Source organism: Ochotona princeps, chromosome 7 (genome assembly GCF_030435755.1).
Source record: "Ochotona princeps isolate mOchPri1 chromosome 7, mOchPri1.hap1, whole genome shotgun sequence".
NCBI classification, from domain to species: Eukaryota; Metazoa; Chordata; class Mammalia; order Lagomorpha; family Ochotonidae; genus Ochotona; species Ochotona princeps.
The window spans coordinates 70886699-70904142 of record NC_080838.1 but is presented as its reverse complement, the minus strand read 5'-3'; the positions used below and the strand labels follow the sequence as shown (position 1 = coordinate 70904142).

Genomic DNA, 17444 nt, shown 5'->3' with positions numbered 1-17444 from the left:
AATTTGAGGCTATTAATAGCCTTCGGCCTATTTCATCTGAATAATTCACTGTTCTTCACAGAAATATTAATGTTCCTGAATGTGGGGAGCTGCCTCCCTCCTGCCAGTTATGTACTTTGCTGAAACATCTGACTTCGTGAACTAAAATTTATTTCAGTATTTTTAGAACAGTATCCCTTGCCTGTATGTTGAGAAGGAAAATTAGAGGGATTAGAAAAAGTATTTAGGTTTTTGTCGTTATTTTAAGAAAAAATAGTTTGTTTGCATGCTGACATTTGTCCTGAATTGAAGAAACAACCTCTTCAGAACCACTGAAGTGAGCGAAGCAGACGTTGAGCACGGCTAATGTTAATGTGATGTGTGTGCGTGGGGTAGGAGGGCCCTCATTGGATTCTCCGTAGAAACCGGCTCCATGCTGCTTTTTGGTGGGGCACACATCTTTGTTTCTAGAAACTCGGGGATTCCCAGTCTTAGCTTAGAAAGCTGAGTGAGTACTGCTCAGCTGGCTGCGTCCCCAGCGGCTTTTCAGTGTTAACAGCTGTGAAGCAGAAAGGGTTCCAGAATCTTCCCTTTAAGTCACCCCTTTGGAAATCTTGTTTTTAACAGCACTTTTTTTTCCTTGGCTTGCATGACATTGTATCTTTCTTTTCCTTTCTTTTTGCTGTTTGCAAAGACTCTTGGGAGGATTTGACAGATTTGGTGGAGCAAATGCGCGATGATACAGAAGGTGCGTGCCACACCAGCATCTTTCAGCTTTTTTCCCCCCTTTTTAATTTTCTGACCACTTTTTAATTGTTCTCCATTAAGAGGGAGTGTTGGCTTTAGGCTTGATTTCCCGTGGCATAACTGGAAATCTTTATGCTTGTGATTCTCAGTAAAATAGCATTAATATGTGTTTTCACTGCATTTTTGAGATATTTGTTAAAGTGTTTAAAAGGGACATTATATGAAGATCCGACCATTTTTCTGTGGCTGTTTTTCATTTGCTTGTTGGGAAAAGAATAAATGTCATCACTCACATAAAAATACATGTGTGTATTTCTGTGAATTTCACAGCAGTCATAAACAGCCTCGCTGTTGTCTAGTGCCTGGTCTGTAGCGTTGCTGTAACTTGTGGATTTTCATCACATTAACACCTTCGGTTTTGTCATGTGTTAACCTTCCTTCCTCGTGGAATTTCTGTGAAGAGTAACTCACTTGGTCATCTGTAAGGTATGAAGGTTGCCCAAGCCAGTCATTTTCCCTTCTCTAATTATAGCACGGAGCTACAGGAAATTGGGGCTATCTTCTAATGAAGATTAAAAACTTGAGGGTTGACTCCACTTTACTGTATCACTTGTGTTTCCCTCTTTGTCCTGGCAGCCTCTGTGTACTCCCCAGCCTGCCACGAGTGCTTCTGCACGGCCTCTGCTGAGCCTGCCTTACCGTGACGTCACGTGCAGAGCCGGTCCCACCCTCTGCCGTCCACCTGTGCCACCTGCCAGCCTTTACATGTCGCCAGGGGCTTCACGAAGCTCATGGCACGATTGGGCCACATGCAACTTGCCATTCACTTAAGGCTTGCACAACAGGGAGCTTAAGGCTTTTCATTTGTTCTGTAATCTTCATGTGCCCTGTTCCCCTCCTCCCCACGCCAAGAGTCTCCTGAGAGCAAAAATTGCCTTAAATTTGTCAGACCTGGGACACTACTGTCCTGTCAGTCTGGTCACACCAAACAAAACCAAGGCACTTTTTTCTGTCCAGGAATGCCTGACAGTATCATCTTCTGTTCCTTCCTTTGAATAAATAAGTTACGATCCTGAGTTTCATCTCTTTTCCTATGGCCCAACCACATGTCAGTGCTGTCTTTGATTCTGTTTTTAATATGACTGATTACATATAATTTCATGAAAAATTCATCAGTGTTGTCTACTGAATGACGGTTCATAGACGAGAAAAAAAGAGAGGGTGTTTATTCCTTCAGACAGTGGTGTTCACTGTCACATTAACTGTTACAGTTATGATCATTTGCTAGGCATAGGAAAAGAGATGAAACTCAGGATCTTTCATAGGAACTGATAAGAAACTCTTTTCTGCCATGATGGTCAGCTGTGTAAACACCCTGAAAACAGTCCAGGGAAGAGCGTCAAGTGCTTTTCATTCTTGATACAGCACAGTCAAGACATGCAGCAGCACAGGAGGTCCGCCCCCAACCCCACCCAACATTTTACAGGTGAGACGTAAAGGGGAGAGGACCCACCACCACCACCACCACCACCCTGCTGTTTCACCCTGTGTGAAACAGCCAGCTCCCATTCCAAGTCACAGAGCTTACCTCTGTGTAGGTCATCGTCTGGACCTTTAACATCTGTTGAAATTATTTCTGTGAAGTAAATTGAGCAATCAAGGAGCCCTCAGATTATATGTACTGCCTGAATTTTTTAGGTAGTATCAAAACAAAGATGGTAACTCTTATGTTTAACTTTTTTGTGAAAATACCAGATTGTTTTCCAAAGTAACCACACCTGTTATCTCGCAGAGTGTTAGCTTTCTTATACTTTGATTTCTGATGCATTTTGAGAGTATTTTTTTCCTTCATGTCGATACCCAAAGTTCTACTGTTGTTAGTTAAGCCTGTTCCTTACCAGTAATCTTGACACCTTAGCCAGAAATCCTTTTGTGTGAGATTATTTCTGGACTTTATACTTTATTCCATTAACCTATGTATCTGTTCTTGTGAAAGTGCCATAGACCACTGTAGGTTTTTAAGTTTTGAAATCAAGAAGTACGCATCCTCCCACATTATCCTTTCTTAGGATTGTTTTGGTCGTCTGCGTCCCTTGCATTTCATATGTATTTTAGAATAATTTTGTCAGTTTCTGTAAAAAGACAGTTGGTGAATCGATAGGAACTTTTTGAATCTGTTTGTCAATGTGAGGAGTTTTGCACTTCAGCGATATCAAGTCTGCCACTTCATGAGCATTGCATATCTATTTCTTTTGCCCTTTTAAAATCCTTTAACAATGTTTTATTGTTTTCCATGTATAAATCTTGCTATTTTTTAAAGAAAAGATTTGTATTCCTTTGTTGGTGTTGCCGATATGGTTATATTTTATTTCATTTTTGAACTGTTTATTAAAGCTATTATACAGAAATAGAATTAATTTTTGTGACTTGAATCTGAACCCTGTAACCTTGTTGAATTTATTTACTAGCTGGTTCATGCTCTGTGTGTGTGTGTGTGTGTTCCATAGGCAACTCTGCAGAAACAAGAAACACATTGGTGGTTGCCAGGAAGGTGGATGGGGAGTGGCTGCTAATTGAGTATAGGGTGCCTTTGTACAATGATGAAAATCTAGGATTAGATAAGTGATGTTGGATGCACAGCTTGGTGAATATTCTGACCACTATTTAGCTGCATACTTTAAATTAGTAACTTTTGTGAAATACAAAGTTTAATTGACATCTAATATTTGTCCTCATTTATGGTAACTTATGATAACTTGGTACATGGGTACAATGTGTAATGACAAAACTAAGATGATTGGTATTTTTGTCTCAAACATTTGTTTTATCCATAGTTTGAGGTGGTTTTTTTTTCTAATATCTATGGCTGTGTAATTAGCAAATATTTTCACTTCTTCCTTTGCAAAATGGATGCCATAGTTTCCTTTTCTTAACTAATTTCTCTGGCCAGATCCTCTTACAGTGTTGGTTAGAACTAGCAAGAGCGGATATACTTGGGTACTTGGGGCAGGCACTGGCACAGGCCTGATTGGCAGCAAATAGTGGCTCACATCCCGAGGGGCCTGCCACCCTCCTGGGATACGTGGGTGAAGTTGCTGGCTCCTGGTGTGGGCCGGCCCAGTCCTGATTGTTGTGAACACTGGGAAGCAAACCAGTAGATGGAAGATATATCTCTGTTCTGCCTTTCACGTAAACAAACTTTATTTTTTATTATTATTTTTTTTAGATTTATTCATTTTATTACAGCCAGATATACACAGAGGAGGAGAGACAGAGAGGAAGATCTTCCGTCTGATGATTCACTCCCCAAGTGAGCCGCAACGGGCCAGTGCGCACCGATCCGATGCTGGGAACCAGGAACCTCTTGCGGGTCTCCCACGCGGGTGCAGGGTCCCAATGCACTGGGCCGTCCTCGACTGCTTTCCCAGGCCACAAGCAGGGAGCTGGATAGGAAGTGGAGCTGCCGGGATTAGAACCGGCGCCCATATGGGATCCTGGGGCTTTCAAGGCGAGGACTTTAGCCGCCAGGCCCAAACAAACTTTAAAGAGAAAAAAAGTCAATATTCTTTTCTACTTTCTCATTTCTGAAAATTTTCAGTCTGTTAGTTTTAGTCTGTTAGTGGTTTTTTTGGTGTTGTTGTTAAGATTTATTTTTCTTTGGAAGGAAATTTGCAGAGAGACAAGGAGAGACACAGAGAGAAATATTCCCTCTATCCGCTGTTTTAACTCCCCAAATGGCTGCAATGGATAGAACTGGCATGGTCAGAAGCCAAGAGCTTGGTGCTTCCTCCAGGTCTCCCATGTGGGTGCAGGGGCACAAAGACTTGGGCCATCTTTCACTGCTTTCCCAGGCACACTAGCAAGGAGCTGGAGCAGAAGTGAAACAGCCAGGAGTCAGAGCAGCCAGGACTCAGACCCATGCCAGCACCGCAGCGGAAGTCTTAACCTACTAAGCCATGGCGCTGGCCCCAGCTGTAGGTTTTTATAGCTGCCAAATTCCCCTTTCATCCTAGTTTGTATCATGAAAGATGTTGGATTTTGTCAAATGGTTTGTTTGCTTCTATGGAGATTATCATGTGGTATTTTTCCTTTATTAATTTAGTCTAATAGCAAGCATAGCAAGTAATAATCATTAATTATTATGTTATTTAACAACACCGAATTCTTACTTTCAGATTCTCTTTCCATAGTCAATTTACCCTGGGTTTTGTTTGACTCATTTGTTTAGAGTAAGTTCTCGATGGGAAAGGGGACGGGTTTTGAATTGGTAATGTCTGAGGAAACTATCACAACTGAAGCATGATACTGACATCTAACGGATATAGAATTGAGGTGCTGCAAAACTTAATTCATTGACACAATCTCTCCTATAAAAAGTCTAGCTCAAAATGTCAAGAGTACGCCGAAGTTGTTTGTGTTGGCTAGAGGTGGGTTAGTAGGTGTAGGACCTGCGTGGTGAGGTTTAAGGCATCAGGAATGTGATTCGTTAGGCACAAGGTAATCCTCCAGTAGTCCTGGGTCCCTAATTCCAACTAGATGTTCTGAATATTGCTGCTACTGATTATGCGAAGAACAAGATGCGTCTGCGTAGATGGGTCATAGAAACCCTTCGCTGCATCTGGGAAAAGATCTCAATTCCCAACGTTTCTGTTTACTCCCTATCCAGCTGTCCCTGCGTGACTAGTTCTCTCAGGGTTGGAATCAGCTTCTATACTGACTGGCAGCAGTTTTTGTTTTTGTTCTTAGCTCCCCAGTTAACAGTGTGCAAGCTCAGAGTGAATGTTTACAAGCGGCCAGGTTACCCCACGTCAAATGTGGTAGTCTGCTGCTGTCGGGAGGTGTTACTGGGGAGGCCAGGTGCTCGCCAGGAACATTGGTGCCCACACCGTGCCCTGCTGCTTTGGTCCAGGGAGGCTAATAGGCCCGAGGCACTCAAGTACAAGTAAATGCTGATAGGTGAAATGAATTTCTAATAGCATTGTTCTTTGCGGCTGGCTTTCGGGCCATTAGGTTTATTGTATATTTCACTATCTCCTTGTGAAATTACTATAAATTTGTCGTTTCCAAGTCATCTGTCACGAAAAATGAGTCATTTGAAGCATAGCCCTAAAATATTTGTTTGTAAGAACCAATGGTAATATGTACAGTTCTGATTTTCATATAAAGTGCTTCTCTAAAAACACTAAAAAAATAGCACTACAGTCAAGCAAAATGTGTATGTTTGAAACTGCAAATCTATGAGTCCTTAAACTTATGGAGAAGATTAGTTTAGAATTGGGTTATTTGGCTGTTCATTTAACTGTGAAAATAAATAAATGAAACATTAGTGAAGGTAACTACTTGGGAAAATTAGCATAAAATAGTCTTATAGTAAGTGGTGTATTTGTATTACAAAGGCATAGTTTCATTAATATTTTTAATAAATATTTTTGCCTTCCTAAGAAGTAAAATATTTCATAGAGGTGTAGCTCTTTTCACTTGTGGTAGAGTGGTGCTTGGGAGGTTATGTACTGTGTAGTGGAAAGAGCAGGGGCTTTTGGGTCAGATCCAGGTCCGAATTCTGCCACTTAAAACTGACTTTGGAGTGCTGAACTGAAGGGTGAATACTTAGCTGTTGGTAATAAGTAAAAGGGAGGAGAGTGGGTTCAGCATTAATCAAAGCCATCCATTCATTTGCAAATAGATGGTAGTGGTCAGGAGCTGCTGCATAGGTGGGGCCTGGACTGTGGCATTGGTCACTGGCTGTGCCTAGGGCCCCGCTACAGACATTGGATAGGTCTCGAATTGGATGCATGCTGCCTCTGGTTTCACAGTGAGTTAACAGAGCATTTGATACCTTATTCTGTGAGTTTCCTGTTCTCTTTATCTGTACCATGCAATTATTGGTGACTGGTTACATAAACATGTTGTAAGAGGCAAGTGAACTAATTGTAAGCTACAGCCCACTGGGCCTAGCATAAGACAAGCCCACTGTGTGTGAGTGCGGGCCTAGGCTGAGTTGTGTGACATAGAACGTGAGTTATGTCAGATAGAATGTGGTTCTTCTTCAGATCGTTTCCTCGGGGTTGATAAGAACACCTAGTGGATCCCAGGTCTTAGATACTGGTGAGTTATTCCAGTATTGTGTAACACCTAGCTAATGCATAGTTTAAGTAAAGCTAGTGCTAATTAGTATTAACACTAATAGTGCAAATACTTGGAACAAAGTTTGCTCGAGCATGTTGTCCTCTTGGGGCGTGTTGCCTTTATTCTCAGAGCACATTAGAAACTGTAGCAAATGAGTGGGGGCAGTCACAAGTGGAAACATAGACCAGTGTACAGTCTGTACAGTAGTGACAGTCCCCCAGGATAAGGGGGGTAATGGCTGAGATGAGAAGGATATTAAAGTACTATACTCAGAGCTAGCAATGTGATCAAAAACACCCTTTACTGTTTCAGCAAGAATATTCGTAAGAGAGATTGGCATCTTTTTTTTTTTTCACAGCAAGTACATGGCCAAGAAGAAAGCAGGTAATAATGTGGTGCCGCTTCCTGCTTCCTGGCTTGGCGCCAGCAGTCTTACCCACCAATACTTTTATGTGTCGATGCAAATGTGAACAGTGAGATTATGCTGTTTGCAGTAACCAGGCCTCACCCTCTTCCCCTCCATTGCAGATCCTAATTATCTCATGGCTAACGAACGCATGAACCTGATGAACATGGCCAAGCTGAGCATCAAGGGCTTGATTGAATCAGCTCTGAACCTGGGGAGGACTCTGGACTCTGACTATGCACCCCTTCAGCAGTTCTTCGTGGTGATGGAGCACTGTCTGAAACATGGCTTAAAAGGTAGGCTCTGGCCTTGGATCGCAGACTGCCTCCCAGCAGTACGTACTCAGGAAGAGAGCATTGTTTGTGGAACCGAAGTTTAAGAGGGTTGGGTTAATAATAATAGTCCCCTGGAATCCTGCCTCTAAGGAGATGGACTTGTAGCTGATTTAAGGACGCATTAGCTTTAAAAAATGGACATCATATTATGTTACAGTTGTAAGGGTCATTATAGGTAACCAAATACAAGAGCATAGTTGCATGTGACAGGCAGAAACGGGTCAGCCTGCAGGGATGTGCGCAGGGAGTCGCAGCACAGAGGGCCCTGGGTCTCAGGCCTCCTCCCGCAGCCGCAACGCTCCTCCCGCACGTCAGCTGACGTCAGAGCAGGGTGTGGTCTTGTTCACTTGGATTTCTTTCTTAAGGCTAGGCCACAAAGTCTTCCTTTCAAGAAGGACTGAGTGTTGGATGCAGATTTATTTTCATGAACTCTTATCTATCCTGACAGCTTGAATAGTTTTAAAAACTAGTAACCTGGGATTTTGACAACCTGAAAAAGACAGTAAATGAGGTGTGTGTGTGCGCGCGCGCATGCGCGTGAACTGAGGAAGTATTTATATTACAAAGAACATTAAAATGTTTCTTTGTTTTTATTACCTTAGCTAAAAAAACTTTCCTTGGACAAAATAAGTCCTTCTGGGGCCCTCTGGAACTGGTGGAAAAGCTTGTCCCAGAAGCCGCCGAGATAACAGCGAGTGTTAAAGATCTCCCCGGGCTAAAGTAAGTCTTGGTCTGAATTCTTCTTGTTTTTCAGATGTGTCCTTGAAGTAGTGAGACTAAAGATGAAAGATGTCCACAAGAACTTACTTGCTAATAATCCAAGACACATAGTTTTGTGAATAGACGCTGTTAATGAGAAAACTAGTTGGTTGAATATTAGGAAAAACGTGCCCTGGAGAGTTAATGATTCATCTCAGAGAATCTGCCTGGTGGAACACCAAGCATTACTCTGTTTTTTTTTTTTTTTTTAAAGCACTTGTGAGAATCAGTTGGTGAGTCTCAACAATTTGTGGTCTAGGGAGGTGGCATGCCAGATTTGATGTAGCTAGCGAAAGGAAGGTATTTGAGAGCGAAGATCGGATGAGTTGTCAGGTGAGCGTCAGAGCCTGGCTCCTGCAGCCTGCCGGGGAGCTGAGAGGAGCGGGGGCACCTTCCCAAGGAAGAGACTGTAATTTTAACCAGAAAGAAACCTAAATTGCCTGTGTTCTCACATTAGTGTTTGGATGCTTGAACATAAAAATTTGTGAGGTCTCAATTGTTTCAAACGCATCCATGAGTCCAAGGCGCCCACACAACATTCCTTGGCTAGGACTGAGCTGGGTGAGGTTGTAGGAAGCATCTTGTTTGCTTGCTATATTGAAAGCCCTTATTAGCAAGTAAGTGTGTTCTGTAGCTCCTGTCTGTCATGTGTTTTTAGTTGTTTGTGTGTCTTTGTAGGACTCCAGTAGGCAGAGGAAGAGCCTGGCTTCGTTTGGCACTAATGCAAAAGAAACTTTCAGAATATATGAAAGCTTTGATCAATAAGAAGGAGCTTCTCAGGTATTAATACTGTCTCCAACTTTCTCCATAGTGTGTGTTCAGTGTCATGTAAAGTCAGCTAGACCTTCCAGCATCTGTTTGCACCTGTTACATAATTATTGAAGCTTTTGTTTTGAACTTTCTGTTATCATAGATGACCATGTTCAACCATGAAGAATTGGATATTTGCAGCTGTGCTATAATGGAGAACCTCTGGATTTTTCTTGCAGTGAATTCTATGAACCCAATGCCCTCATGATGGAAGAGGAAGGAGCCATAATTGCGGGTTTGTTGGTGGGTCTGAATGTCATTGATGCCAACTTCTGCATGAAAGGAGAAGACCTGGACTCGCAGGTATGGAAGGAAGCCCTGTTCCCCAGTGCGTCAGGCCAAGCCCAGGACTTCAGAATTTTTTTTTTAAAGATTTATTTATTTCATTGGAAAGGCAGATGTACAGAGAGGAGAGACAGAGAGGAAGATCCTCCGTCCGATGTTTCACTCTCCAAGTGGCCGCAACGGCTGGTGCTGTGCTGATCCGAAGCCAGGAGCCAGGAACCTCCTCCCTCCAGGTCTCCCACACGGGTGCAGGGTCCCAATCCTTTGGGCCGTCCTCAACTGCTTTCCCAGGCCACAAGCAGGGAGCTAGATGGGAAGTGGGGCTGCCGGGATTAGAACTGGTGCCCATATGGGATCCCGGGGTGTTCAAGGCGAGATCTTAACCATTACGCTATCACGCCGGGCGTGACATCAGAATTTTGACTGATTAGTTTTTTATATGACAAAATTAGAAAAAATCGTGATCCACAAATAGTTTTGGCTTCACTTTTTTTTTTAAAGATTTATTCATTTTATTACAGCCAGATATACACAGAGGAGGAGAGACAGAGAGGAAGATCTTCTGTCCGATGATTCGCTCCCCAAGTGAGCCGCAACAGGCCAGTGCTGCGCCAATCCGAAGCCGGGAACCTGGAACCTCTTGCGGGTCTCCCACGCGGGTGCAGGGTCCCAATGCATTGGGCCGTCCTCTACTGCTTTCCCAGGCCACAAGCAGGGAGCTGGATGGGAAGTGGAGCTGCCGGGACCAGAACCGGCGCCCATATGGGATCCCGGGGCTTTCAAGGCGAGGACTTTAGCCGCTAGGCCATGCCGCCGGGCCCTTGGCTTCACTTTTGATGTGAATATTAAAGTAGCCTGTTCCTTCTAACTTGAATTATTTATGTATTATGAATGATTTTCAGATCCTTCTCTTAGCTGTGCTCTCTATCAAAATGTTGATGAAAAACAATTAAAAGGCAAGATAAAAAGATTTTTGAAATCCCTTCCTATTTGGAAATAACAGGCAAATATTTAAGAATTTTTGCACCAAATGAACTTATCTTTTAATTCCATTCCATAAACATTTTGACCATATTCTTATGCATGTGGATATTTATATCCACGACACACACCCCATTTATGAAAAGTCTATATAGCATTGTAGTTACTAGTGAAGACTTTGAAGCCAAACTAATTAATTTTAAATTCTGGCTGTTTCATTTTCTGGCTAAATACACTTTATGATTAGTTTCTTGGTATTTCCAATTTCTTGAGGTAGTAGAGAAACAAAGGAATATCCCAGGGACACAGATTAGCCTAATGATTAAGGCTAATCATCCCAGCATCCCATATTGGAATCCTTGGGTTCAGTTCCCAGCTCCTAACTCCAGCTTCCTTCCAATACAGGGACAGCAGTGATGGCTCAAGTACCTGCATTCCTAATCCCCACGTGCGAGCCCAGGCAGAGTCCCAGCGCCTGACTGCAGTCTGGCCCAGTCCTGGCTATCGCAGACATTTGCTCACTCACTTGCTGCCTCCCTCCCTCTCTCTCTACCTCTCGAATTTCGAATTAATTTGAGAAAGCTGTCTGTTTAATAGAAGTTTTGAGAGGAGAAACTGCAAAAGTTTTTGTTTGAAAGAGTTACAGTAAGCAAATCAGAGAAAGATGATTTTCCACCTGAAAAATGATTTTCCTGAAATAGCTACAGCAACTGGGAGGCTGTCCAGGCAAATCCAGGAGCTAAACACGTCATGTGGGTCTCCTATGTGGGTGCAGGGGCCATCTGTTGTTGCTTTTGCATATTAGCAGGGAGCTGGATTGCAAGTAGAGTTTGGGACTCGACGCATCACTGAAGCAGGGTGTTAGCATCACATCCCGCATTGTGGCTTAACCTGTCAAGCCACAAGGGATTTTTTAAAAAAAATTTTTTTAAAGATTTATTTATTTATTTTTAATTACAAAGTCAGGTATACAGAGAGGAGAAGAGACAGCAAGATCTTCCATCCATTGATTGACTTCTCAAGTGGCCACAATGGCCTGAGCTGAGCGAATGTGAAGCCTGGAGCCCGGAGCCTCTTCCCGTCTCCCACATAGGTCCCAAGGCTTTGGGCCATCCTTGACTGCTTTCCCAGGCTGGATGGGAAGTGGGGCTGCCGGGATTAGAATTGGCACCTACATTGGATCCCAATGCGTACAAGCCTAGGACTTTAACCGCTAGGCTATCACACCAGGCTCACCACAATAGATTTTTAAAGATATATAAACTGAATTATTAACGGTCAGTCCTTTAAAACTTAAGATATCTTCATCAGTGAAGTTTGAAAGAATAGACACGAAAGTACTTACAGTGTCGCTTAGGGTGGCTGAGGTTATGACTGTTGACTGTTGACTGTATTTTTTTTCTTTTTAACTTCTGCAAACATTTCCACAGAAGGCTGTATATTGTTTTTCAAATTAAAAATGTTTGGGGGCCCGGCGGCGTGGCCTAGCGGCTAAAGTCCTCACCTTGAAAGCCCCGGGATCCCATATGGGCGCCGGTTCTAATCCCGGCAGCTCCACTTCCCATCCAGCTCCCTGCTTGTGGCCTGGGAAAGCAGTCGAGGACGGCCCAATGCCTTGGGACCCTGCACCCGTGTGGGAGACCCGGAAGAGGTTCCTGGTTCCCAGCATCGGATTGGCGCAGCACTGGCCTGTTGCGGCTCACTTGGGGAGTGAAACATCGGACAGAAGATCTTCCTCTCTCTCTCTCCTCCTCTCTGTATCCGGCTTTCCAATAACAATAAAATCTTTAAAAAAAAAAATTAAAAAAAAAAAAATGTTTGGGCCCAGCATGGTAGCCTAGCGGCTAAAGTCCTCACCTTGAATGCCCCGGGATCCCATACGGGCACCGGTTCTAATCCTGGCAGCTCCACTTCCCATCCAGCTCCCTGCTTGTGGCCTGGGAAAGCAGTCAAGGACGGCCCAAAGCCTTGGGACCCTGCACCCGCATGGGAGACCAGGAAGAGGTTCCAGGTTCCCGGCTTCGGATTGGCACGCACCGGCCCGTTGCGGCTCACTTGGGGAGTGAAACATCAGATGGAAGATCTTCCTCTCTGTATATCTGCCTTTCCAATAAAAATAATAAAATAAATCTTTAAAAAAAAAGAAATTAAAAAATTTTGAAGCTATTCTTGAGTTGAGTCAGTAGCAGAGGACCTGAAATAAACAAGATGGGAGAGAAACGTTAAGCCTTTTTTGTTAAGGATGCTGTCAGCTGTTGGGAGATGTTCTTCCATTAAGATGGCTTCATCTGGATTCTTCTTTCCAGCCCTTGTCAATTATCGCTTATACTAAAACATTCATTTTCTGTCAAAAAGTTTTGATGACAATCATTGAGTATGTAAATAAATTATGTATGCTCTGGAAAAAGTATCTAGATATTAATTCTGAACATTCTCTCTGTAGGTTGGCGTTATAGACTTTTCCATGTATCTCAAGGATGGGAACAGCAGTAAAGGTAGTGAAGGGTATGTGCAAAAAATTAGATTTCTTTTCTCTCTGATACAGTCATGTTCTTCTTTGTAGTTAAAACTTACAGGAATACTGCTTTAAACAGATTTGCTGTAAGAATTCTGATGATGAGCTTTACTGAATTAATTGATAAATTTATTAATTAACAAGCCCCAAATACTTGGGAGCTGTACCGACTGCTACACTCTGCAAGGTTCCGAGTTGAGTGATTTTCCTGTGGTACACTTTGGGGACAAACAAAATAAAAACCTTAAAAAAGGAATCCAGCTCGCCATCTCCTAAAGGTGTATTTGAAGGCGAGATGTTCTTGAACAGACTCATCGAATGCATTATGTTTTTAAAAACGTACTTGGGGGCCCGGCGGTGTGACCTAGTGGCTAAAGTCCTCGCCTTGAACGCCCCAGGATCCCATATGGGCGCCGGTTCTAATCCTGGCAGCTCCACTTCCATCCAGCTCCCTGCTTGTGGCCTGGGAAAGCAGTCGAGGACGGCCCAAAGCTTTGGGACACTGTGCCCGCGTGGGAGACCCGGAAGGAAGTTCCTGGTTCCCGGCATCGGATCGGCACAGCACCGGCCGTTGCGGCTCACTTGGAGAGTGAATCATCTTCCTCTCTGTCTCTCCTCCTCTCTGTATATCTGACTTTGTAATAAAATAAATAAATCTTTAAAAAAAAAAAGATCTAAAAAAAAACGTACTTGGAACTCTTTTAAACTCTTTTTTTAACTCTTTTTTTAACTCTTTTAAATCCAATTATTGCAAAAGTTTAAGGAACAGTCATTATTTTGCTTAGTAATTAGAGATGAGAAGCACATCTTCCACGTGGGACCGAGCGGTGTGGAGGGGAGTCAGTGTGGGCTCTGGTGCCGGTTTCGGTGTTGCCCACCTCCCTGTGTGCTGTTCCCAGCTGGGGCTGTGGAATGTGGATTCCAGCGCTTGTCCTGGTAGTCCTACAGAAACAAGACCTTCCCATCCTCACCTAACAAGGCCGACTCTGTTTGGCTTTGCCTGTTACTGGTTTTACTTGGTTTTCAAAGTGATCCTTTTCCACAGTGCTGTTTTTCATGTAATGATACATTCATGATTTTTATGATAGTTGTTTATACAAGTTGAACGTCCTTAAATCAAAAATTTAAATTCTGCACCACTTTAAGAGCTGAGGTTTTTTTCAGTACTGACAGTGTTGCTCAAAATATTTTGGGGTTTGAATTTCAGATTTCCAGATTAGGGCTGCTCAGCTGGTAAATTATGTGAAAATATTCCAAAATCTGAACACTGGTGGTGCCAAGCTTTTCAGATAAGAAATACTCAACCTAAGCGCTCAGTGTGAATGTGAATAGCGCTTAAAGACAGTTACTGTGTATAGCCTTTGAGAACCACCGCGTAGCCCCAGAGTGAGCCTTGCTCGGTTGCCATGACAAGTGCAAACTTGTTGCTATGTAATGCCAGTGAAATTGAAAAAGAAAATGCTTATCCTTTAAATGTCTCTTAGTGTTAAAATCTGCAAATTCTTCAGATTTATAAGTTGTAACAAGGAATTAATATGAATTTTTAAAAAAACATTTTTAAGCTTCCGAGTCTTCCTAATTGATGTGCTGTGGGCTCCTGACTTCTGTCTTCTGCTGTAGTGTGTCTGGGCCACAGCTTTCTGCTTCTGTTACAACAAAATGGGGTTGGTGGGCAGAATCCTGGTATTTCTGATGTTACTTATTTAATTTCCATTTTGTTTTTGCTCTAGAGATGGCCAGATTACTGCAATTCTAGACCAGAAGAACTATGTAGAAGAACTCAACAGACATTTGAAGTAATGGATGAATAATCTTACTTTCCTAGGGATTTGATGAGGGGGAAGGAACGGGTTAAAGCAGCAAGCACAAAGTGCTCACCAGTCCACAAATCCTGCTCGGGCACTGGCTTAGCCAGGGGTCATCGCATTCAGCTCTCCTGGTGGCCCTTAGTGCTTGCTGAAAGACAATTGCAGATTAGTATTTGCTTATTTGCTTATTACTCTAGTGATAAAGTAAGTACATGCAGTTCAGAATTCTAAAATATCTCTCTCTCAAACAAAATAAAAATAAATTATAAGAAATACCTGGCAGTTGAAATCAGTAGGTCTTGGTCCTACTGTGTTAGGACTGGTTTTAGGTCAACCACTCATTCCCTTAGCGCTTGCAGATTAATCAGATCTCTGTGTTTCCTTGTATTTCTCATCTTTACATTGGGTTCTCTCTCATTTATTGTTCCGTTATGAATGATAGCCATTTTTAATGTAAGACCCATAATCCGGTTATCTAACATCAGTATACATTTTGGGTAGTCTTGGTTCCAACTAACATATTCAGGACTGATTTCAGTACACCTTCTCTGGGGACCAAGAGCTGATACAGGCTGTAATGAGCTATGGGAATATGAGCGGCAGGTGGCTTACTCTCACCATGCCCTGGTTTGTTCATCTGTGACCAGGACTGCCTAACACATAGGAGTGTTGAAATGAGTAAATGAAATAATGCAAACAAAATTATTCAGAAAAGTTTTTGGTGCATGTAAACACTTAATTCTAATAGCCTGTTATTGTCAAATATAGATTCACCTCAAAAGTTATTATGCAGGGCAGTAGGTCTCTTATTTCACTGAACTATTACTGAATACAAAATCCAGTGCCCAGGAAAGAAGCAGTTAAGGGAGGCACAACCCTTTGCTGTGAGCTAGAGCCTGAGAGTCTGTCAGGAATCACAGACATCAGACTTTCCTCTGGAGAGGAAAGTACAGGCTGTGTTTTATTTTTGAAAGGAGACCATGGTGTTTTTTCTTCTCTTGACAGCGCTACTGTAAACAACCTTCAGGCAAAAGTAGATGCATTAGAAAAATCCAACACTAAACTGACAGAGGAGGTAAGTAGGGCCTTTTTGCTCTGTAAGCTTTTCTTTTGTACATTAGGGAATCATAAGTCTCTGTGTAACTTCAGGATGATGGTCTTGATTTCTCAGATAACGTCTGCTGTGGTGCGTAGCCCCTTTTTCTGACCAGAGGAGGAGGTCCACTTCTCACAGACATCTGCTTTTCCCAGTTGACCACATGGGCGTGTTTCCTGGTTGATCAAGTGTCTTGGTTTCTTTTGTGTGAGTCTGTGTTAACCTGGAGCACATGTTTAATAGTTAGCATGGTATTCATCATTTATTCACTCAGTAAATACAGTGGACATGCATCATGTGGAGAGCTGGACAGAGATTTGTGGATTTCTGTGCTGCAGATTGGCAGGCTCCCCACTCCCACATCCTTATTTTCCCTGGTCAGAAGACCAGTAATCCTGCTCCCATGTCATGTGCTAAGCCTGGCACTTGACCTCTGAGAGGCCCAGTTCCTTCATGGCTGAGCAAGCATGTTTACTTCCCCTTTCAACTTCACACAGTTACTCTGAAGATCCCATCCAAATGAATATGTTAAAAGGACCCAAAATAAAAACAGCCTGGTAAAAAATTGCTTTGTGATTAATAAAGATCCCACCCCCACTTGGCAAAGTCTAAGCTACAAACTTCTTTGATCAGACATTCTGTTGTGAAATCTCAAGAGGCTGACAGAGTGGCATAGCACACTAATCCTTCACCCGCAAGCGCATCCCATGCAGTTTGTGTCCTGGCTGCTGCACTTGCAGTCCAGCTCTCTGCTCTGGTCTGGGAGAGCACCACAGGATGGCTCGCCGCGCTGGGCCCCGGCAACCCACACAGGAAGCCTGGAGGAAGCTCCTGACTTCAGATCACGTCACCGTGCCCATCTGGGGAGTGACCCAAAAGATAGAACATTTCTTTGTCTCTCCTTTTCTCTCTGCAAAATTCTGCCCCCAAATAAAAATAAATAAATCTTTTACAAAAGGAGGTAGTCTTAAAATTACCCAGGCAACAAAGCATTTCTCTGCTCTATTTCCAATTATAATGATCCTGTTACATACAGTGAGATGCATTTGATTAGCATAATATCAAATGAAAGCACTAGTTAGGAAGCTACTCTTTAATGATGTTTTCTTCTTCAGAATGAAATTTTCATTATTTTACCCTCGCAACATAACCTTATCTTTTTAGATGGTGACACTAAAACCTCTTCAGTGCTTAATTGGGACTTTAAGAGTGGGAGCTTTGAGTCCATTTCTTTAATCTGTTTAAACCATTGGTAACCGCTCTTACAAAGCATGTATAATGGGACTCCCTTTGCACTTGAGATTGTCTCTTTACCAAGCATTTCCAGAAATATATATTCTTATTAAATATAATTACCACAAGATATTCAGGAGGTCCTTGAATTAAAAATATTTTTAAAACAGTAATAAAAGATATTGCTTAATTTTTTTTTTAGCCTGCTCTGAAAGAATTTCTTCTAAGTTCCCTGCAAGAACATTTTTAAAGTAATATATTTATTTGGGGGACAGGGAGCTCCCATCCTGTTTTACTCCCCTAATGTTCTGTGTAACAGCAGGGTCTGGCCTGCGGCTATCCTGGCAGGCGGGATCTAATCCGG

At 42.7% G+C, this 17444-nt stretch overlaps 2 protein-coding genes across 7 annotated transcripts in view; both read left to right on the top strand.

The window, feature by feature from the left end:
- The window catches only part of UTP3 (UTP3 small subunit processome component), a 143247-nt gene that overhangs the window by 55777 nt on the left and 70026 nt on the right, over positions 1–17444 (top strand). The gene's annotated exons all lie outside the window — the stretch shown is intronic.
- The window catches only part of RUFY3 (RUN and FYVE domain containing 3), a 75984-nt gene that overhangs the window by 39105 nt on the left and 19435 nt on the right, over positions 1–17444 (top strand). For all 6 annotated transcript variants that reach the window (XM_058667232.1, XM_004596197.4, XM_058667229.1 and 3 more), the window contains exons 2-8: positions 7381–7554; positions 8196–8313; positions 9031–9132; positions 9342–9465; positions 12872–12933; positions 14674–14739; positions 15757–15826. In XM_058667232.1, the coding sequence (XP_058523215.1) occupies positions 7395–7554; positions 8196–8313; positions 9031–9132; positions 9342–9465; positions 12872–12933; positions 14674–14739; positions 15757–15826 (702 nt within the window). In that variant the 5' untranslated portion in view covers positions 7381–7394. The remainder of the gene's footprint in view (positions 1–7380; positions 7555–8195; positions 8314–9030; positions 9133–9341; positions 9466–12871; positions 12934–14673; positions 14740–15756; positions 15827–17444) is intronic.